General features: G+C 51.1%; 1 protein-coding gene across 2 annotated transcripts in view; it reads left to right on the top strand.

Annotated features, from left to right (window-relative positions):
- The window catches only part of tafazzin (tafazzin, phospholipid-lysophospholipid transacylase), a 29,674-nt gene extending 9,543 nt beyond the window's left edge, over nt 1-20,131 (top strand). The window contains exons 4-10 of one of the 2 annotated variants that reach the window (XM_078430116.1): nt 2,212-2,297; nt 5,271-5,351; nt 9,327-9,368; nt 12,832-12,894; nt 14,433-14,485; nt 15,191-15,268; nt 16,703-20,131. In XM_078430116.1, the coding sequence (XP_078286242.1) occupies nt 2,212-2,297; nt 5,271-5,351; nt 9,327-9,368; nt 12,832-12,894; nt 14,433-14,485; nt 15,191-15,268; nt 16,703-16,819 (520 nt within the window). In that variant the 3' untranslated portion in view covers nt 16,820-20,131. The remainder of the gene's footprint in view (nt 1-2,211; nt 2,298-5,270; nt 5,352-9,326; nt 9,369-12,831; nt 12,895-14,432; nt 14,486-15,190; nt 15,269-16,702) is intronic. The other variant, XM_078430117.1, reaches the window with a different exon arrangement.
- Nucleotides 20,132-22,484: the final 2,353 nt, after the last annotated feature.

The following is a 22,484-nucleotide window of genomic DNA, read 5'->3' as shown; positions in this document are numbered from 1 at the left end:
GCAGCACGGTAGCGCAGCGGTTAGAGTTGCTGCTTTACAGCGAATGGCAGCGCCGGAGACTCAGGTTCGATCCTGACTACGGGCGCTGCACTGTAAGGAGTTTGTACGTTCTCCCCGTGACCTGCGTGGGGTTTTTCTCCGAGATCTTCGGTTTCCTCCCCACACTCCAAAGACGTACAGGTGTGTAGGTTAATTGGCTGGGGTAAATGTAAAAATTGTCCCTAGTGGGTGGTAGGATAGTGTTAAATGTACGGGGATCGCTGGGCGGCACGGACATGGAGGGCCGAAAAGGCCTGTTTCCGGCTGTATATATATGATATGATATGATATGATTAGAAACATAGAAACATAGAAAATAGGGTGTGCAGCACTTTGGTCAACGTGGGTTGTTTTTAAATGTGCTATACAAATAAAATTGACGTGACTTGACTTGACTTGTTCTGGACTTCCCCAACATCGGGAACAATCTTCCCGCATCCAGCCTGTCCAACCCCTTAAGAATTTTGTAAGTTTCTATAAGATCCCCCCCCTCAATCTTCTAAATTCCAGCGAGTACAAGCCGAGTCTATCCAGTCTTTCTTCATATGAAAGTCCCGCCATCCCATTGTTCTTTATCTCCCTCTACACCATCGTCGATACCTCTCATTTCCCTTTCCCGTGACTTTCAGTCTGAAGGAGGGTCTCGACCCGAAACGTCGACCATTCCTTCTCTCCACAGATGCTGCCTGTCCACGCTGAGTTACTCCAGCTTTTTGTGTCTAACTTTCGTGCGAGATAAAGTCTGATTAAAGATGGAGAGATAGACACAAAGAGCTGGAGCGACTCAGCGGGTCAGGCAGCATCTGTGGAGAGAAGGAATGGGTGACGTTTCGGGTCGAGACCCTTCTTCAGATGTAGACGGTGATGTGGAGAGATAAAGAACAATGAATGAAAAGATATGCAAAAAAGTGACGATGATAAAGGAAACAGGCCATTGTTAACTGTTTGTTGGGTGAGAACGAGAAGCTGGTGCGACTTGGGTGGGGGAGGGATAGAGAGAGAGGGAATGCCAGGGGCTACCTGAAGTGAGAGACGTCAATGTTCATACCAACAGACAATGGGCAGTAGGTGCAGGAGTAGGCCATTCGGCCCTTCGAGCCTGTACGCACCGTCATTCAATGTGATCATGGCTGATCATCCACAATCAGTACCCCCGTTCCTGCCTTCTCCCCATACCCCCCTGACTCCACTGTCATTAACTAATTTAGACATTCTATCTAACTCTCTCTTGAAAGCATCCAGAGAATTGGCCTCCACTGCCTTCTGAGGCAGAGAATTCCACAGATTTACAACTCTCCGACTGAAAAGGTTTTTCCTCATCTCTGTTCTAAATGGCCGACCCCTTATTCTTAATCTGCGGCTTCTGAGGCAGAGAATTCCACAGATTTACAACTCTCCGACTGAAAAGGTTTTTCCTCATCTCTGTTCTAAATGGCCGACCCCTTATTCTTAATCTGCGGCCCCTGGTTCTGGACTCCCCCAACATTGGGAACATGTTTCCTGCCTCTAATGTGTCCAATCACCTAATAACCTTATATGTTTCAATAAGATCCCCTCTCATCCTTCTAAATTCCAGCGTATACAAGCCCAGTCGCTCCAGTCTTTCAACATACGACAGTCCGGGAATTAACCTGGTGAACCTACGCTGCACGCCCTCAATAGCAAGAATATCCTTCCTCAAATTTGGAGACCAAAACTGCACACAGTACTCCAGGTGCGGTCTCACTAGGGCCCTGTACAACTGCAGAAGGACCTCTTTGCTCCTATACGCAACTCCTCTTGTCACGAGGGCCAACATGCCATTAGCTTTCTTCATTGCCTGCTGTACCTGCATGCTAACTTTAATTTAGCATGGGCTACCACTGGGCCCAAGCGAAACATGAGGTGTTGTTCCTCCAATTTGTGTTTGGCCTCACTCTGACAGTGGAGGAGACCCAGGACAGAAAGGTCAGTGTGGGAATGGGAAGGGGAATTAAAGTGTTTGGCAGCCGGGAGATCAGGTAGGTTGAGGCGGGCTGAGTGAAGGTGTTGAGCGAAACGATCGCCCAGTCCGCGTTTGGTCTCGCCGATGTGTAAGAGTGGATGTTAAAGATGGGAGGTCAGGACCACACTCTAGCTGGTGAGAGAGAGAGAGAGAGAGAGACAATTAAACCAAATCTCTCCGCATTTCAGGACGCCTGCTGCAGCCGACATCTGTTTCACCAAAGAACTGCATTCTCGTTTCTTCAGTCTCGGCAAGTGTGTCCCTGTTTGTCGTGGTAAGTGGGGGGAGAGGAATCACTGAGGATCGGTGTGACGGGGCTGGATTAACATCAGTGGGAAGACAGTCATAATGTTGTTAGAGGCAGGAAACATGTTCCCAATGTTGGGGGAGTCCAGAACCAGGGGCCACAGTTTAAGAATAAGGGGTAGGCCATTTAGAACTGAGATGAGGAAAAACATTTTCACTCAGAGAGTTGTGAATCTGTGGAATTCTCTGCCTCAGAAGGCAGTGGAGGCCAATTCTCTGAATGCATTCAAGAGAGAGCTGGATAGAGCTCTTAAGGATAGCGGAGTCAGGGGGTACGGGGAGAAGGCAGGAACGGGGTACTGATTGAGAATGATCAGCCATGATCACATTGAATGGCGGTGCGTACAGGCTCGAAGGGCCGAATGGCCTCCTCCTGCACCTGTTGTCTATTGTCTATTGTCATAAGCGATAGGAGTAGAATTAGGCCATTTCAAGTCAAGTCAAGTCGAGTTTATTTGTCACACATATACAAGATGTGCAGTGAAACGAAAGTGGCAATGCCTGCGGATTGTGCTAAACTACAAAACAGAATAGAAATAAATGAATACAGTAAATTAAATCAGTCCCTGGTGATATGAGAGTTAACAGTCCTGATGGCCTGTGGGAAGAAACTCCGTCTCATCCTCTGTGTTTTCACAGCGTGACAGCGGAGGCGTTTGCCTGACCGTAGCAGCTGGAACAGTCGTTGCTGGGGTGGTAGGGGTCCCCCATAATGTTGCTGGCTCTGGATCTGCACCTCCTGATGTATAGGTCCTGCAGGGGTCGAGTGTAGTTCCCATGGTGCATTCAGCCGAACGTACGACTCTCCGCAGGGCCTTCCTGTCCTGGAAGTGGAATTGGCCTCCACTTCCTGTCCCAAACCAGACTGTGATGTTGCCGGACAAGATGCTCTCTACAGCCCCAGAGTAGAAGCAATGAAGGACCCTCAGAGAGACTCTGAATTTCCTCAGCTGTCTGAGGTGGTAAAGGCGCTGCCTTTTGGGCCTTGTGGCCAGTGGCCGCGTGGGTTTTCTCCGAGATCTTTGGTTTCCTCCCACACTCCAGGTTTGTAGGTATACTTGGTGTAAGTGTAAATTGTCCCTTGTGTGTGTAGGATTGTGTTAATGTGCGGAGATCGCTAGTCGATGTCGACTCGCTGATCGGCCCTACCGTGTGACACCTTGTCGAAAGCTTTCTAGAAAACTATGTACGCCACTTACACGGCCTTTACCCTCACCAACTCGATGTTTGGTCGGCACGGTGGCGCAGCGGTAGAGTTGCCGCCTTACAGCGCCGGAGACCCGTGTTCGATCCCAACTACGGGCGCCGTCTGTACGGAGTTTTGTACGTTCTCCCCGTGACCTGCGTGGGTTTTCTCCGAGATCTTCGGTTTCCTCCCACACTCCAAAGACGTGCAGGTTTGTAGGTTAATTGGCTTGGTAAATGTAAACATTGTCCCTAGTGGGCATTGGATAGTGTTAATGTGCGGGGATCGCTGGTCGGTGCGGCCGAAAGGGCCTGTTTCCACGCTGAATCTCTAATCTAAACTAGAAGTCTACTCCGCCATTCAATCACGGCTGATCTATCTCTCCCTCCCAACCCCCCATTCTCCTGCCTTCTCCCCATAATCCCCTGACAGCCGCACTGATCAAGAATCTATCTGAAATTAATCTGCCTTAAAATATCGAAGGTATTTATTCACAAAGTAACTCAGCAGGTCAGGCAGCATCTCAGGAGAGAAGGAATGGGGTGACATTTCGGGTCGAGACCCTTCTTCAGACTCAGTCTGAAGAAGGGCCTCGACCCGAAACGTCACCCATTCCTTCTCAGGAGAGAAGACTCAGTCTGAAGAAGGGTCTCGACCCGAAACGTCACCCATTCCTTCTCAGGAGAGAAGACTCAGTCTGAAGAAGGGTCTCGACCCGAAACGTCACCCATTCCTTCTCAGGAGAGAAGACTCAGTCTGAAGAAGGGTCTCGACCCGAAACGTCACCCATTCCTTCTCTCCCGAGATGCTGCCTGACCTGCTGAGTTTACTCCAGCACTTTGTGAAATAAATACCTTCGATTTGTACCAGCGTCTGCAGTTATTTTCTTACACTGCCTTAAAATATCCACTGACTGTGGCCTCCGCATCCTTCTGTGGCAATGAATCCCACAGATTCAACGCCCTCTGACTAAAGAAATTCCTCCTCATCTCCTTCCTAAAGTCAAGTCAAGTCAAGTCAATTTTATTTGTATAGCACATTTAAAAACAACCCACGTTGACCAAAGTGCTGTACATCTGATTAGGTTCCAATGGAATAAAAATGAAACATACAGTAGCACGCAAACAGTTCACAGCGCCTCCTCAATGAGCCTCAAACGCTAGGGAGTAGAAATAGGTTTTGAGCCTGGACTTAAAGGAGTGGATGGAGGGGGCAGTTCTGATGGGGAGAGGGATGCTGTTCCACAGTCTAGGAGCTGCAACCGCAAAAGCGCGGTCACCCCTGAGCTTAAGCCTAGACCGCGGGATAGTGAGTAGCCCCAAGTCGGCCGATCTGAGGGACCTGGAGTTAGAGAGGTGGGTTAGAAGATTTTTGATGTAAGGGGGGGGAATGTCCATTTAGGGCTTTATACGTGAATAGGAGGAGCCTGCACCGTACAGGGAGTCAGTGGAGAGAGGCCAGAATCGGGGTGATGTGGTCCCTTTTACAGGTACCCGTCAGGAGTCTCGCTGCGGCGTTTTGGACCAGTTGCAGGCGTGACAGGGAAGATTGGCTGATCCCAGTGTATAGGGAGTTGCAGTAGTCTAGGCGGGAGGAACGTCCTTTAATTCTGAGGCTGTGCCCTCTGGTCCTAGACTCTCCCACTAGTGGAAACATCCTCTCCACACCCACTCTATCCAGTCAGTGACCGGGAGCTGGGGGAAGAGGGGAGGATAGTGAGGAAGGAGAATACATAGTGATATCTTCTTCCGTCAGGTGATGGGGTTTACCAGAAAGGCATGGACTTCTTGCTGGAGAAACTGAATCATGGGGACTGGGTCCACTTCTTTCCAGAGGGTAAGTTCTCCATTTGTACCTCTTTACCCCCCGACTGTATCATTACCACTGACCACTGTATCATTACCACTGACCTCTAACTTGAGGAAGGACGTCCTTGCCAGAGTGAGCCTGGACCGTCGGGTGGAGACCTCTCTTGCAGCGGCAGCTGCGGCCATCTTGTTTGACCCTCTGCCGCCGCGCTGCACCATGGGAGGAAGGTCAGGGGCGGGGCACTGCATCTCTGAAATCTAAAGTCCACATAGTCCCGCCTCGACGGCTCGGAATGTTGAATGTTGGCCCTCATGACAAGAGGAGTTGAGTATAGGAACAAAGGGGGCGTACAACGAGATCTGGGTGTCCTAGTGCACCAGTCACTGAAAGTAAGCATGCAGGTACAGCAGGCAGTGAAGAAAGCCAATGGCATGTTGGCCTTCATAACAAGAGGAGTTGAGTATAGGATCAAAGAGGTCCTTCTGCAGTTGTACAGGGCCCTAGTGAGACCGCACCTGGAGTACTGTGTGCAGCTTTGGTCTCCAAATTTGAGGAAGGACATTCTTGGTATAGACAATAGACAATAGACAATAGGTGCAGGAGTAGGCCATTCAGCCCTTCGAGCCAGCACCGCCATTCAATGCGATCATGGCTGATCACTCTCAATCAGTACCCCGTTCCTGCCTTCTCCCCATACCCCCTCACTCCGCTATCCTTAAGAGCTCTATCCAGCTCTCTCTTGAAAGCATCCAACGAACTGCCTCCACTGCCTTCTGAGGCAGAGAATTCCACACCTTCACCACCCTCTGACTGAAAAGTTCTTCCTCATCTCCGTTCTAAATGGCCTACCCCTTATTCTTAAACTGTGGCCCCTTGTTCTGGACTCCCCCAACATTGGGAACATGTTATCTGCCTCTAATGTGTCCAATCCCCTAATTATCTTATATGTTTCAATAAGATCCCCCCTCATCCTTCTAAATTCCAGTGTATACAAGCCCAATCGCTCCAGCCTTTCAACATACGACAGTCCCGCCATTCCGGGTATTAACCTAGTGAACCTACGCTGCACGCCCTCCATAGCAAGAATATCCTTCCTCAAATTTGGAGACCAAAACTGCACACAGTACTCCAGGTGCGGTCTCACCAGGGCCCGGTACAACTGTAGAAGGACCTCTTTGCGGGTGTGCAGCGTAGGTTCCACCAGGTTAATCCTCGGAATGGCGGGACTGTCGTACGATGAAAGAATGGGTCGACTGGGCTTGTGTTCGCTGTAGTTTAGATGGATGAGAGGGGATCTTATAGAAACACTAGACTAAGTGGACCTGTTGGGCCCATTCCTCGTAGAGAAGGGGGGGGGGGGGGCAGGAAGGGAGAGGGTGTGACTGAGTGGCCCTGAACCCAAAGCCTCTCTTGTATTGGTGCAACACCCTCACCTCCCCCATTCCCCTCCCTCCCCTCCCCCTCCCTCCCTTCCCCCCCTTCCATCCACTCCCCCCCCACTCCTTCCTCCTCAACCCCCTTATCCTCCATCGTCCCCCCCTCTCCCCCCCCCCTTCCTCCTCGGAGATAGATTTAAACTTTCAAATGTGAATAACTTTAAAATATAACACCGATTGATTTCAATAAAACTACTTGCATTACCATTAAAGCAATGATGGTGAACAAGATGGGCCTAAAATTGTCGCGCTATCGTATACCGTTTCGGCTTTAGTTCGATCACAAACAAACGAGAGCTTTAGTCGGCACGGTAGCGCAGCGGTAGAGTTGCTGCTTTACAGCGAATGCAGCGCCGGAGACTCAGGTTCGATCCTGACTACGGGTGCTGCACTGTAAGGAGTTTGTACGTTCTCCCCGTGACCTGCGTGGGTTTACTCCGAGATCTTCGGTTTCCTCCCACACTCCAAAGACGTACAGGTATGTAGGTTAATTGGCTGGGTAAATGTAAAAATTGTCCCTAGTGGGTGTAGGATAGTGTTAATGTACGGGGATCACTGGGCGGCACGGACTTGGAGGCCGAAAAGGCCTGTTTCCGGCTGTATGTATATGATATGATATGATATATCGATGTAAAATTCTTAAGGACCAGTATGGAGAAGGGTCCCGACCTGAACGTCACCCATTCCTTCTCTCCAGAGATGCTGCCTGTCCCGCTGAGTTACTCCAGCATTTTAATAGACAATAGGAGCAGGAGTAGACCATTCGGCCCTTCGAGCCTGTACGCACCGCCATTCAATGTGATCATGGCTGATCATCCACAATCAGTACCCCGTTCCTGCCTTCTCCCATACCCCCTGACTCCGCTATCCTTAAGAGCTCTATCTAAACTCTCTCTTGAAAGCATCCAGAGAATTGGCCTCCACTGCATTTTGTGTCTACGGTTTAAACCAGCATCTGCCGTTCCTTCCTATACAGAATTCTTAAGGGATTGGGCAGACTAGGTTCACCAGGTTAATTCTTGGGATGGCGGGACTGTCATATGTTGAAAGACTGGAGCGACTGGGCTTTAGAATTTAGAAGGATGAGAGGAGATCTTATCGAAACGTATAAGATTATTAAGGGGTTGGACACGTTAGAGGCAGGAAACATGTTCCCAATGTTGGGGAGTCCAGAACCAGGGGCCACACACAGTTTAAGAATAAGGGGTCGGCCAATTAGGACTGAGATGAGGAAAAACCTTTTCACCCAGAGAGTTGTGAATCTGTGGGATTCTCTGCCTCAGAAGGCAGTGGAGGCCGATTCACTGGATGTATTCAAGAGAGAGTTAGATTTACCTCTTAGGGCTAACAGGATCAAGGGATACGGGGAGAAAGCAGGAACGGGGTACTGATTGTGGATGATCAGGCGTGATCATATTGAATGGCGATGCGTACAGGCTCGAAGGGCCGAATGGCCTCCTGCACCTATTTTCAATGTTTCTATGTATCCACACTAGGGTTGCCAACTGTCCCGTATTAGCCGGGACACCCCGTATTTTGGGCTAAGTTGGTTTGTCCCGTACGGGACCGCCCTTGTCCGTATTAGGCCTGGGGGGGGGGGGGGGCGCTGTAGGCCCGGACAATAGGTGCAGGAGGAGGCCATTCGGCCTTCGAGCCTGTACGCACCACCATTCACTGTGATCATGGCTGATCATCCACAATCAGTACTCCGTTCCTACCCTCTCCCATACCCCCTGACTCCGCTATCCGTAAGAGCTCTATCTAGCTCTCTCTTGAATGCATTCAGAGAATTGCCTCCACTGCCTTCTGAGGCAGAGAATTCCACAGATTCACAACTCTCTGACTGAAAAAGTTTTTCCTCATCTCCGTTCTAAATGGCCGACCCCTTCTTCTTAAACTGTGGCCCCTGGTTCTGGACTCCTCCAACATTGGGAACATGTTTCCTGCCTCTAACGTGTCCAAACCATTAATAATCGTATACGTTTCGATAAGATCTCCTCTCATCCTTCTAAATTCCAGTTTATACAAGCCTAGTCGCTCCAGTCTTTCAACATATGACAGTCCCGCCATTCCGGTTATTAACCTAGTAAACCTACGCTGCACGCCCTCAATAGCAAGAATATCCTTCCTCAAATTTGGAGACCAAAACTGCACACAGTACTCCAGGTGCGGTCTCACTAGGGACGCTGTAGGCCCGGACGCTGTAGGCCCGGGCAGTGTAGGCCTGGACGCTGTAGGCCCGACGCAGTCGGCCCGGACGCTGTAGGCCCGGACACTGTAGGCCTGGACACTGTAGGCTAACGAAGTGTGTTCGGGGAGCGGGGCCAAGTGCGTTTGCCTAACGGAGGTTGCCTAGCAACCCGGCCCGGGCGGCCGCCATTGGTGGAGCGGGAGCACGTGGCCGCTGGCTGGGTTGAGGCCACGTGGGGCGCGGGGCGGTGACGTCACCTTGTCCCTTATTTGGGAGTGGGAAAGTTGGCAACCCTAATCAGCGCTGACGAGAATCCAGCTCCCACACGCGTTGTCTGCTCATTCCTTCTCTAATCCTGGTCTCTCCTCTCTGCAGGGAAGGTCAACATAACCCAAGAGTTCATGAGACTAAAATGGGGTAAGTCTTGACCTCTCATGGCGGGCGTCACGGTGGTGCAGCGGTAGAGTCAGTGCCTCACAGCGCCCGACACCCAGGTTCGATCCCGCCCACGGGCTCTGTCTGTATGGAGTTTGCACGTTCTCCCCGTGACCTGTGTGGGTTTCATCTGGGTATTCCAGTTTCCTCCCACACTCCAAAGACATACACCGTCCGGCCGAAACATTATGCCCACCGACCTAATATGCTGTTGGTCCTCCGTGTGCAGCCCCATACACAGCAGGTGTATTGTGACATATTCCTCCCGTGACCACCATTAAAATGTTCCAAAACGTCACCCATTCCTTCTCCCCAGAGATGCTGCCTGGCCCGCTGAGTTACTCAGTGTTTTGTGTCTATCTTTGGTTTGACCCAGCATCTGCTGTTCCTTCCTACACAATCGAATGGTATGTTAGCATTCATAGCGAGGGGATTGAGTATAGGAGCCGGGAGGTTCTGCTGCAGTTGTACAGTGCATTGGTGAGACCGCACCTGGAGTATTGCGTACAGTTTTGGTCTCCTAATCTGAGGAAAGACATTCTAGCCTTAGGGGGAGTACAGAGAAGGTTCACCAGATTGATCCCTGGGACGGCAGGACTTTCATATGAAGAAAGACTGGATAGACTCGGCTTGTACTCGCTGGAATTTAGAAGATTGAGGGGGGATCTTATAGAAACTTACAAAATTCTTAAGGGGTTGGACGGGCTAGATGCAGGAAGATTGTTCCCGATGTTGGGGAAGTCCAGAACAAGGGGTCACAGTTTAAGGATAAGGGGGAAGTCTTTTAGGACCGAGATGAGAAAACATTTCTTCACACAGAGAGTGGTGAAACTGTGGAATTCTCTGCCACAGAAGGTAGTTGAGGCCAGTTCATTGGCTATATTTAAGAGGGAGTTAGATGTGGCCCTTGTGGCTAAAGGGATCAGGGGGTATGGAGAGAAGGCAGGTACAGGATACTGAGTTGGATGATCAGCCATGATCATATTGAATGGCAGTGCGTACAGGCTCGAAGGGCCGAATGGCCTACTCCTGCACCTATTTTCTATGTTTCTATGTTAATCCTCAGTTCATAGGTACATGCCATAGTTTAGTTTATTGTCACGTGTACCAAGGTACAGTGAAAAGCTTTTGTTGCTCGCTAACCTGTCAGCGGAAAGACAACACGTGATTACAATCAAGCCGTCCACAGTGTACAGATATGTGATAAGGGAATAAGTTGTGTGGGAAAATAACTGCAGATGCTGGTACAAATCGAAGGTATCACAAAATGCTGGAGTAACTCAGCGGGTCAGGCAGCATCTCAGGAGAGAAGGAATGGGTGACGTTTCGGGTCGAGACCCTTCTTCAGAAGAAACGTCACCCGTGCCTTCTCTCCTGAGATGCTGCCTGACCCGCTGAGTTACCCCAGCATTTTGTAATAAGGGAATAATATTTAGTGCAAGGTAAAGCCAGCAAAGTCCGATCAAGGATAGTCCGAGGGTCACCAAAGAGGTAGACAGTAGTTCAGCACCACCGCTCTCTGGTTGTGGTAGGACGGTTCGGTTGCCTGATAACAGCCGGGAAAAAACTGTCCCTGAATCTGGAGGTGTGCGTTCTCACACTTCTGTACGTCTTGCCCGATGGATGAGGGGAGAAGAGGGAGTGGCCGGGGTGAGACTGGAGATAGTATCTATTGCATTCAGCGTCTTAGAAACATAGGAACATAGAAAATAGGTGCAGGAGTAGGCCATTCGGCCCTTCGAGCCTGTACGCACCCCCATTCAATATGATCATGGCTGATCATCCAACTCAGTATCCCGTTCCTGCCTTCTCTCCATACCCCCTGATCCCTTTAGCCACAAGGGCCACATCTAACCCCCTCTTAAATGTAGCCAATGAACTGGCCGCAACTACCTTCTGTGGCAGAGAATTCCACAGATTCACCACTCTCTGTGTGAAAAAAAACCTTCTCATCTCAGTCCTAAAAGACTTCCTCCTTATCCTTAAGCTGTGACCCCTTGTTCTGGACTTCCCCAACATCGGGAACAATCTTCCCGCATCTAGCCTGTCCAACCCCTTAAGAATTTTGTAAGTTTCTATAAGATCCCCCCTCAATCTTCTAAATTCCAGCGAGTACAAGCCGAGTCTATCCAGTCTTTCTTCATATGAAAGTCCTGCCATCCCAGGGATCAATCTGGTGAACCTTCTCTGTACTCCCTCTATGGCAAGAATGTCTTTCCTCAGATCCTATTTTCTATGTTTCTATGGAACCCTAACAATTTTTTAAAAATATATGTCTTTATTAACTTGATAAATAACACTTAAATAAAACTGAGCCCTCCGTGGAAACCTGTCCGGACCATCCGTGGAGCCGTTGCCAGCCGGGGTGTGTCACCTGGGGCTGTGGGCGGTCGAGGGGGGACAGGAGAGGGGAGAGGGGGCCACTCACCTCGGCCCGGGGCGACCAGAGCGAGCCTGGACCCGTCGGGTGGAAACCTCTCTTTGCAGCGGCAGCTGCGGCCATCTTGTTTGACCCTCTGCCGCCGCGCTGCACCATGGGAGGAAGGTCAGGGGCGGGGCACTGCATCTCTGAAATCTAAAGTCCACATAGTCCCACCTCGACGGCTCGGAATGTTGAATGTTGGCCCTCATGACAAGAGGAGTTGAGTATAGGAACAAAGGGGGCGTACAACGAGATCTGGGTGTCCTAGTGCACCAGTCACTGAAAGGAAGCGTGCAGGTACAGCAGGCAGTGAAGAAAGCCAATGGCATGTTGGACTTCATAACAAGAGGAGTTGAGTATAGGAGCAAAGAGGTCCTTCTGCAGTTGTACAGGGCCCTAGTGAGCCCGCACCTGGAGTACTGTGTGCAGCTTTGGTCTCCAAATTTGAGGAAGGACATTCTTGCTATTGAGGGCGTGTAGCGTAGGTTTACTAGGTTAATTCCCGGGATGGCGGGACTGTCGTATGTTGAAAGACTGGAGCGACTGGGCTTTAGAATTTAGAAGGATGAGAGGGGATCTTATTGAAACGTATAAGATTATTAAGGGGTTGGACACGTTAGAGGTAGGAAACATGTTCCCAATGTTGGGGGAGTCCAGAACCAGGGGCCACACACAGTTTAAGAATAAGGGGTCGGCCATTTGGAACGGAGGTGAGGGAAAAACTTTTTCACCCAGAGAGTTGTGAATCTGTGGAATTCTCTGCCTCAGAAGGCAGTGGAGGCCAATTCTCTGGATGCTTTCAAGAGAGAGTTAGATAGAGCTCTTAATGATAGTGGAGTCAGGGGTATGGGGAGAAGGCAGGAACGGGGTACTGATTGAGAATGATCAGCCATGATCACATTGAATGGCGGTGCGTACAGGCTCGAAGGGCCGAATGGCCTCCTCCTGCACCTGTTGTCTATTGTCTATAACCCCGGTTGTGAAATGCTGATCTAATTCGTAATTGTTCTGTCTTTCCTGCAGGAATTGGAAGACTTATCACTGAGTGTTCCCTGACTCCCATCATCCTCCCTCTCTGGCACATAGGTGAGTCCCAGACCGGGGGGGAGAAACATAGAAACACGATCATTGTGATCACGGCTGATCGTCCACAATCAGTAACCCGTGCCTGCCTTCTCCCCATACCCCTTGATCCCACTAGCCCCTAGAGCTCTATCTAACTCTCTCTTAAATCCATCCAGTGAATCGGCCTCCACTGCCCTCTGTGGCAGAGAATCCCACACATTCACAACTCTCTGGGTGGAAAGGTTTTTTTCTCACCTCAGTTTTAAATGGCTTCCCTTTATTCTTAGACTGTGTGGCCCCTGGTTCTGGACTCCCCCAACATTGGGAACATTTTTCCTGCATCTAGCTTGTCCAGTCCTTTTATAATTTTATACGTCTCTATAAGATCCTCTCTCATCCTTCTAAGCTCCAGTGAATACAAGCCCAGTCTCTCCAATCTTTCCTCATATGACATAAGGTAGCGCAGCGGTAGAGTTGCTGCTTTACAGCGAATGCAGCGCCGGAGACTCAGGTTCGATCCTGACTACGGGTGCTGCACTGTAAGGAGTTTGTACATTCTCCCCGTGACCTGCGTGGGTTTACTCCGAGATCTTCGGTTTCCTCCCACACTCCAAAGATGTACAGGTATGTAGGTTAATTGGCTGGGTAAATGTAAAAATTGTCCCTAGTGGGTGTAGGATAGTGTTAATGTACGGGGATCACTGGGCGGCACGGACTTGGAGGGCCGAAAAGGCCTGTTTCCGGCTGTATGTATATGATATGATATGATGATATGATAAGACGTACAACGAGATCTGGGTGTCCTAGTGCATCAGTCACTGAAAGGAAACATGCAGGTACAGCAGGCAGTGAAGAAAGCCAATGGAATGTTGGCCTTCATAACAAGAGGAGTTGAGTATAGGAGCAAAAAGGTCCTTCTGCAGTTGTACAGGGCCCTAGTGAGACCGCACCTGGAGTACTGTGTGCAGTTTTGGTCTCCAAATTTGAGGAAGGATATTCTTGCTATTGAGGGCGTGCAGCGTAGGTTCACTAGGTTAATTCCCGGAATGGCGGGACTGTCATATGTTGAAAGACTGGAGCGACTAGGCTTGTATACACTGGAATTTAGAAGGATGAGAGGGGATCTTATCGAAACGTATAAAAGATTATTAAGGGGTTGGACACGTTAGTGGCAGGAAACATGTTCCCAATGTTGGGGGAGTCCAGAACAAGGGGCCACAGTTTAAGAATAAGGGGTCGGCCATTTAGAACGGAGATGAGGAAGAACTTTTTCAGTCAGTGAGTGGTGAAGGTGTGGAATTCTCTGCCTCAGAAGGCGGTGGAGGCCAATTCTCTGAATGCATTCAAGAGAGAGTTGGATAGAGCTCTTAAGGATAGCGGAGTCAGGGGTTACGGGGAGAAGGCAGGAACGGGGTACTGATTGAGAATGATCAGCCGTGATCACGGTGAGTGGCGGTGAGTACAGGCTCGAAGGGCCGAATGGCCTCCTCCTGCACCTGTTGTCTGTTGTCTAAATTGCAGCCAGTCTGGATTAACGCGGCGCTCTCTGCCCCGAACAGGTTTATGTGACGTCCTTCCAAATAAACCGCCTTACTACCCCCGTCTGGGGAAGGTAAGTCTCTCCCTTCCCCCCCCCCTTCTCCCCCTTACCCCCCCTCCCTTACTGAGCGGAATAAATAAGGTGGATGCACAATATTAGACCCCTTTGAAAAAAATAATTGATTCAATTATTTACAGTAATATGTACAGTACAAAATAAATCAAAATAAACAAACCCCACCACCATAATACAAACGTCAGACAAATATTCCTCAATATGAAATAAACTATTGTACAACCAAATCACCCTCCTTATTGAGCAGACAATCCACCCCCAGCGGTCCCAGAAATCTCTCCTCTCCTCTCCTCTCCTCTCCTCTCCTCTCCTCTCCTCTCCTCTCCTCTCCTCTCCTCTCCTCTCCTCTCCTCTCCTCTCCTCTCCTCTCCTCTCCTCTCCTCTCCTCTCCTCTCCTCTCCTCTCCTCTCCTCTCCTCTCCTCTCCTCTCCTCTCCTCTCCTCTCCTCTCCTCTCCTCTCCTCTCCTCTCCTCTCCTCTCCTCTCCTCTCCTCTCCTCTCCTCTCCTCTCCTCTCCTCTCCTCTCCTCTCCTCTCCCTCTCCCTCTCCCTCTCCCTCTCCCTCTCCCCCTTCCTCCCCCTCTTCCTCCTCCTCCTCTCTCCTCCCCTCCTCTCTCCTCCCCTCCTCTCCTCTCCTCTCCCCTCCCCCCTCCTCCCCTCCTCTCTCCTCCCCCAGTCTGACGCCTCTCCTCTCCTCTCTCCAGAGAATCACAGTGTACGTTGGCAAACCCTTCACCCTGGAGCACCTGGTGTCCCGGTTGCAAGCAGAAAACCGTTCGCCGGTGAGGACTTGGAGGAGGGTGGAGAGGGAGAGGAAGGGAGGGGGAGAGAGAGGGGGGGGGAGAGGGAGAGAGGGTGGAGAGAGTAGCGTGGAGGGGAGAGGGAGGAGTAACAGTGTGAGAGAGAGGGGGAGGGAGGGAGAGGGAACAGGGTCAGGGGGAGGGGGAGGGGGAGAGAGGGGGCGGTGGGAGATACGGAAGGGCGGGTTGAGGGAGAGAGGGGGAGAGAGAGGGAGGGGGAGAGAGAGGGTGGTGGGAGTGACGGAGAGACGGAAGGGGGGTTGAGGGGGGGGAGAGAGAGAGAGAGAGAGAGAGAGAGAGAGAGAGAGAGAGAGAGAGAGAGAGAGAGAGAGAGAGAGAGAGAGAGAGAGAGAGAGGAGAGAGAGAGAGAGAGAGAGAGAGAGAGAGAGAGAGAGAGAGAGAGAGAGAGAGAGAGAGAGAGAGAGAGAGAGAGAGAGAGAACACAGAAGAGGGGAGAAGTGAGGGGGAGAAAGGAGGGAGTAAATGATGGGCGAGAGGGAGAGAGGAGGGAGTAACGGGTTGGAGGGAGAGAGAGGGGGCAGTGGGAGAAGGGGGTGAGGGATGGAGGGAGAGAGAGAGCGGAGAAGATGGAGGGAGAGAAAGAAAGGAGAGAGAGGGGGCGGTGGGAGTGAGGTGGAGAGAGGGAGAAAGGAGGTAGTAATGGGTATGTGGGACAGTCTAGAGGGGCTGAAGGGCCTGTGCTAGCCCTGTGTGTTGGGGCTGAAGGGTCTATGTGTTGGGGCTGAAGGGTCTATGTGTTGGGGCTGAAGGGTCTATGTGTTGGGGCTGAAGGGTCTATGTGTTGGGGCTGAAGGGCCTGTGCTAGCCCTGTGTGTTGGGGCTGAAGGGTCTGTGTGTTGGGGCTGAAGGGCCTGTGCTAGCCTTGTGTGTTGGGGCTGAAGGGCCTGTGCTAGCCCTGTGTGTTGGGGCTGAAGGGTCTATGTGTTGGGGCTGAAGGGTCTATGTGTTGGGGCTGAAGGGTCTATGTGTTGGGGCTGAAGGGCCTGTGCTAGCCCTGAAGGGCCTGTGCTAGCCCTGTGTGTTGGGGCTGAAGGGTCTGTGTGTTGGGGCTGAAGGGCCTGTGCTAGCCTTGTGTGTTGGGGCTGAAGGGCCTGTGCTAGCCCTGTGTGTTGGGGCTGAAGGGCCTGTGCAAGCCCTGTGTGTTGGGGCTGAAGGGCCTGTGCTAGCCCTGTGTGTTGGGGCTGAAGGGCCTGTGTGTTGGGGCTGAAGGGCCTGTGCTAGCCCTGTGTGTTGGGGCTGAAGGGCCTGTGCTAGCCCTGTGTGTTGGGGCTGAAGGGTCTATGTGTTGGGGCTGAAGGGCCTGTGCTAGCCCTGTGTGTTGGGGCTGAAGGGCCTGTGCTAGCCCTGTGTGTTGGGGCTGAAGGGCCTGCCTCACTGGGCTCTGTCTGTTGGCAGGTGGAGATGCGTAAAGCGCTGACTGACTTCATCCAGGAGGAGCTGTGGAAGCTGAAGGGCCTAGCGGAGGCAACACACCAGCGATGCCATGGGCCGCAAGGCCCTGGGCGGCCCTAGGCCTAGCCCAGAGGGGCCAAACCGGGCCCTAGGCCTAGCCCAGAGGGGCCAAACCGGGCCCTAGCCCTGCCCAGCAGTGGCAAATGGGCCGTCGTTGAGCAGAGCGGGGCCGAACTGGGCCTTAGCCCAGCCCAGTGGAGCCAAACCAAGCCCAGGCTTAGCAGTGCCAAACTGGGCCCAGCCCAGCCCACCCCAGCAGCGCCAAAGCTAGCCCGGCCCAGCCCACCCCAGCCAAACGGGGCCAAAGCTAGCCTAGTTCGGCCCAGCCCAGCCTAGCCTAGCCCAAGTGGATCGGGGCCGAAGCTAGCCAGGCCCAGCCCAGCGGGGCCAAAGCTAGCCTAGTCCGGCCCAGCCTAGCCCAAGTGGATCGGAGCCGAAGCTAGCCAGGCCCAGCCCAGCGGGGCCAAAGCTAGCCTAGTCCGGCCCAGCCCAGCCCAGCCTAGCCCAAGTGAATCGGGGCCGAATCTAGCCAGGCCCAGCCCAGCGGGGCCAAAGCTAGCCTAGTCTGGCCCAGCCCAGCCCAGCCTAGCACAAGTGAATCGGGGCCGAAGCTAGCCAGGCCCAGCCCAGCCAAACGGGGCCAAGCTAGCCAGGCCCGGCCCAGCCTAGCCCAAGTGAATCGGGGCCGAATCTAGCCAGGCCCAGCCCAGCCAAGCAGTACAGGGCCCAATCAAGTAGACCGAAAGGCCTAATTCTGCCCCTCTGATCGATGAACTTGAGTAGTCCTGTTGTCTGGAACTCCCAACTCTTCGACCCGCAGAAGTAGGGCCATTCGGCCCATTGTTCCCGTGCTGGCCCGAGTTTGTAAATCGACGCCGATTCCTGGAGTATTCTTCAGTTTATTGTACGGTGAAAATCTTTGCGCTTGCGTGCTAACCAGTCTATTGCGAGCACAGTTCTAATCCCACCCACCCCCACCCACACAGGAAGGATATGGAAGCCTTATTCTGCTCCGAACATTAATGGATTAACTTAAACATCGTCTGCGCATGTTCGCGAGTTACTCCACTAATGTGTGCCTTTTGTAAAAAAAATTAAAACTACAGATGTTCCGAGACTTACGGTCGGGTATAAACCCATCGTAAATCGAAAATATCGTAAGTCAAAAAGGCGTTTAATGCGCCGAACCTACCAAAAATCACCTCTGGAGAGAAGGAACGGGCGATGTTTTGGGTCCAGACCCTTCTACAGACTGAAAGTCAGCGTGAAAGGGAAACGAAAGAGATAGACAATAATAATAATAATAATAATGTATTACATTTATATAGCGCTTTTCATACACTCAAAGACGCTTTACAGGGATTTAAAGAACATAGGGAAGTGAATAAATAGATAAATAAGTAAACGAACAGAGAAAGGAGACAGAAGGTGAGGTGACCTTCAGTGGTTGAAGGCAGTGTTGAACAGGTGATGTTTTGAATAGGCGCAGGAGGAGGCCGTTCGGCCCTTCGAGCCTGCACGCACCGCCATTCAATATGATCACGGCTGATCATCCAACTCAGTATCCCGTACCTGCCTTCTCTCCATACCCCCTGATCCCTTTAGCCACAAGGGCCACATCTAACTCCCTCTTAAATATTGCCAATGAACTGGCCTCAACTACCTTCTGTGGCAGAGAATTCCACAGATTCACCACTCTCTGTGTGAAGAAAAAAAACGTTCTCATCTCGGTCCTAAAAGACTTCCCCCCCTTATCCTTAAACTGTGACCCCTTGTTCTGGACTTCCCCAACATCGGGAACAATCTTCCCGCATCCAGCCTGTCCAACCCCTTAAGAATTTTGTAAGTTTCTATAAGATCCCCCCTCAGTCTTCTAAATTCCAGCGAGTACAGCTAATATTACCTTGCCACACTGCACCATTTGAACACTCCCTAACTTGACCGCACAACAAATGACATTATAAATGAAGAATATCTGATCAGTACACAATTCATCTTTACAAGCCGAGTCTATCCAGTCTTTCTTCATATGAAAGTCCTGCCATCCCAGGAATCAATCTGGTGAACCTTCTCTGTACTCCCTCTATGGCAAGAATGTCTTTCCTCAGATTAGGAGACCAAAACTGTACGCAATACTCCAGGTGCGGTCTCACCAAGGCCCTGTACAACTGCAGCAGAACCTCCCTGCTCCTGTACTCAAATCCCCTCGCTATGAATGCCAACATACCATTGGCTTTCTTCACTGCCTGCTGCACCTGCATGCCTACTTCTCAATCTCAATCAGTACCCCGTTCCTGCCTTCTCCCCATATCCCCTGACTCCGCTATCCTTAAGAGCTCTGTCTAGCTCTCTCTCGAATGCATTCAGAGAATTGGCCTCCACTGCCTTCTGAGGCAGAGAATCCCACAGATTCACAACTGGAAAAGTTTTTCCTCATCTCCGTTCTAAATGGCCGACCCCTTATTCTTAAACTGTGTGTGGCCCCTGGTTCTGGACTCCCCCAACATTGGGAAGAGGTTTCCTGCCTCTAACGTGTCCAACCCCTTAATAATCTTAAACGTTCCGTCGATTTAGTCGATGGCGTCGAGAGATAAAGAACAATGAACGAAAGACACGCACGAACGATTTGATTGAATGAATGTTTATTGGCCAAGTATGTGCAGATACAAGGAATATGCCTTGGTGCTCTGCTCACAAATGACAACACAAACATACAGTTAACAATTAAGAATAAAGCATAACCACATCAAAACAATAATGATACAACATTGCGGTCTGAACATGGGGGTGAAAATTAGCCAGAGCAAAAAAGAGACTGAGACTTTGGTTATTGAGTAGAACTCATGGAACTGGTGGAAAGAAGGTCTCACGAAATGCTGGAGAAACTCAGCGGGTCAGGCAGCATCTAGGAGAGAAGGAATGGGTGACGTTTCAGACTGAGGAAGGGTCTCAGATTATTATCTGAATGGTGTCAAGTTAGGAGGAGGGGGAGTTCAACGAGATCTGGGTGTCCTAGTGCATCAGTCAATGAAAGGAAGCGTGCAGGTACAGCAGGCAGTGAAGAAAGCCAATGGAATGTTGGCCTTCGTAACAAGAGGAGTTGAGTGTAGGAGCAAAGAGGTCCTTCTACAGTTGTACCGGGCCCTGGTGAGACCACACCTGGAGTACTGTGTGCAGTTTTGGTCTCCAAATTTGAGGAAGGATATTCTTGCTATGGAGGGCGTGCAGCGTAGGTTCACTAGGTTAATTCCCGGAATGGCGGGACTGTCGTATGTTGAAAGGCTGGAGCGATTGGGCTTGTATGCACTGGAATTTAGAAGGATGAGGGGGGATCTTATTGAAACATATAAGATAATTAGGGGATTGGACACATTAGAGGCAGGAAACATGTTCCCAATGTTGGGGGAGTCCAGAACAAGGGGCCACAGTTTAAGAATAAGGGGTAGGCCATTTAGAACGGAGATGAGGAAGAACTTTTTCAGTCAGAGAGTGGTGAAGGTGTGGAATTCTCTGCCTCAGAAGGCAGTGGAGGCCAGTTCGTTGGATGCTTTCAAGAGAGAGCTGGATAGAGCTCTTAAGGATAGCGGAGTGAGGGGGTATGGGGAGAAGGCAGGAACGGGGGTACTGATTGAGAGTGATCAGCCATGATCGCATTGAATGGCGGTGCGTACAGGCTCGAAGGGCTGAATGGCCTACTCCTGCACCTATTGTCTATTGTCTATTGTCTGGCTGTGGCTGCTTTGGCAGTCCGGTGGGAAGTGCTTCAAAGAGTTTGTGAGAGGGGTCAGAGACGAGTCAGATTTCCCATGACTTTCAGTCTGAAAGAAGGGTCTCGAAACATCGCCCGTTCCTTCTCTCCAGAGATGCTGCCTGACCCGCTGAGTTACTCCAGCACTTTAGACTTTAGATTTTATTTAGAGATACAGCGCGGAAACAGGCCCTTCGGCCCACCAAGTCCGCTCCGCCCAGCGATCCCCGTACTATCCTACACACACACACTAGGGACAATTTTCTCCATTTACCCAGTCAATTAACCTACACACCCGCGCGTCTTTGGAGTGTGGGAGGAAACCGAAGATCTCGGAGAAAACCCGCGCAGGCCACGGGGGAGAACGTACAAACTCCGTACAGACGGCGCCCGTAGTCGGGATGGAACCTGATTCTCCGGCGCTGCGTTCGCTGTCAGGCGGCAACTCTACCGCTGAGTCTACCTTCGATTTTAAACCAGCATCTGCAGGTGTTTTTTCCTAAACATCAGAGCCACCTAACCAACTGAACAACAACTGAACACCATCGAGAGTATCGCACCACATATCGCTAGCCTATGAAAAGAACATTCGAAGTATGGTTTCTTCTGAATGTGTATTGATTTTGCACCGTGAGTCGAAGGATCTTAAGTCGATGCTGCTATAAACGATTTTGCACTTACACCAGAAACGTGTTTCTTTTTTTAAAAACTAGTATATAGACCGCAGAGACCGTTCCCTCCGTAACTCCCTGGTCCACTCGTCCCTTCCCACCCAAACCACCCCATCCCCGGGCACTTTCCCCTGCAACCGCACGAGATGCAACACCTGCCCCTTTACCTCCCCCCTCGACTCCATCCAAGGACCCAAAACGGTCTTTCCAGGTGAGACAGAGGTTCACCTGCACCTCCTCCAACCTCATCTATTGCATCCGCTGCTCCAGATGTCAACTTATTTCCATCGGCGAAACCAAGCGCAGGCTCGGCGATCGTTTCGCTCAACGCCTGCGCTCGGTCCGCGTTGGCCAAACTGATCTCCCGGTGGCTGAGCACTTCAACTGCCCCTCCCACTCCCAGTCTGACCGTTCTGTCCTGGGCCTCCTCCAGTGCCACCGGAAATTGGAGGAACAGCACCTCATATTTCGCCTGGGCAGCTTGCAGCCCAGTGGTATGAACATCGACTTCTCCAACCTTAAATAGTTCCTCTGTCCCTCTCTTCCCCTCCTCCTTCCCAGATCTCCCTCTATCTTCCTGTCTCCACCTATATCCTTCCTTTGTCCCACCCCACTGACATCAGTCTGAAGAAGGGTCTCGACCCGAAACGTCACCCATTCCTTCTCTCCCGAGATGCTGCCTGACCTGCTGAGTTACTCCAGCACTTTGTGAATAAATACCTCCTATAAAGGATAATTTATTCACAAAATGCCGGAGTAATTCAGCAGGTCAGGCAGCATCTCAGGAGAGGATGAATTTTACACTACCTATAAACCTAGGAACTTTACACTACCTATAAAGGATAAGGCAGTTACTCCAGAAATGTTTTAAGAACTACTACGTTGGGCCCAAACCTCTCCTTCATTGGTGCAACACCCTCTCATAGAAACATGGAAAATAGGTGCAGGAGGAGGCCATTCGGCCCTTTGAGCCTGTACGCACCGCCATTCATTGTGATCATGGCTGATCGTCCACAATCAGTAACCTGTGCCTGCCTTCTCCCCATATCCCGTGATTCCACTAGCCCCTAGAGCTCTATCTAACTCTCTCTTAAACTCATCCAGTGAATCGGCCTCCACTGCCCTCTGTGGCAGAGAATCCCACACATTCACAACTGCAAACGTTTCTTCTCACCTCAGTTTTAAACGGCCTCCCCTTTATTCTTAGACTGTGTGGCCCCTGGTTCTGGACTGTGTGTGTTTGTGCGTACGTATCTGTATGTGTGTTTGTGTGTGGGGGGTGTGTGTGTGTGTGTGTTTGTGCGTA

The sequence above is a fragment of the Rhinoraja longicauda genome, chromosome 39 (genome assembly GCF_053455715.1).
Source record: "Rhinoraja longicauda isolate Sanriku21f chromosome 39, sRhiLon1.1, whole genome shotgun sequence".
NCBI classification, from domain to species: Eukaryota; Metazoa; Chordata; class Chondrichthyes; order Rajiformes; family Arhynchobatidae; genus Rhinoraja; species Rhinoraja longicauda.
This window is presented reverse-complemented; position numbering and strand designations above follow the sequence as displayed.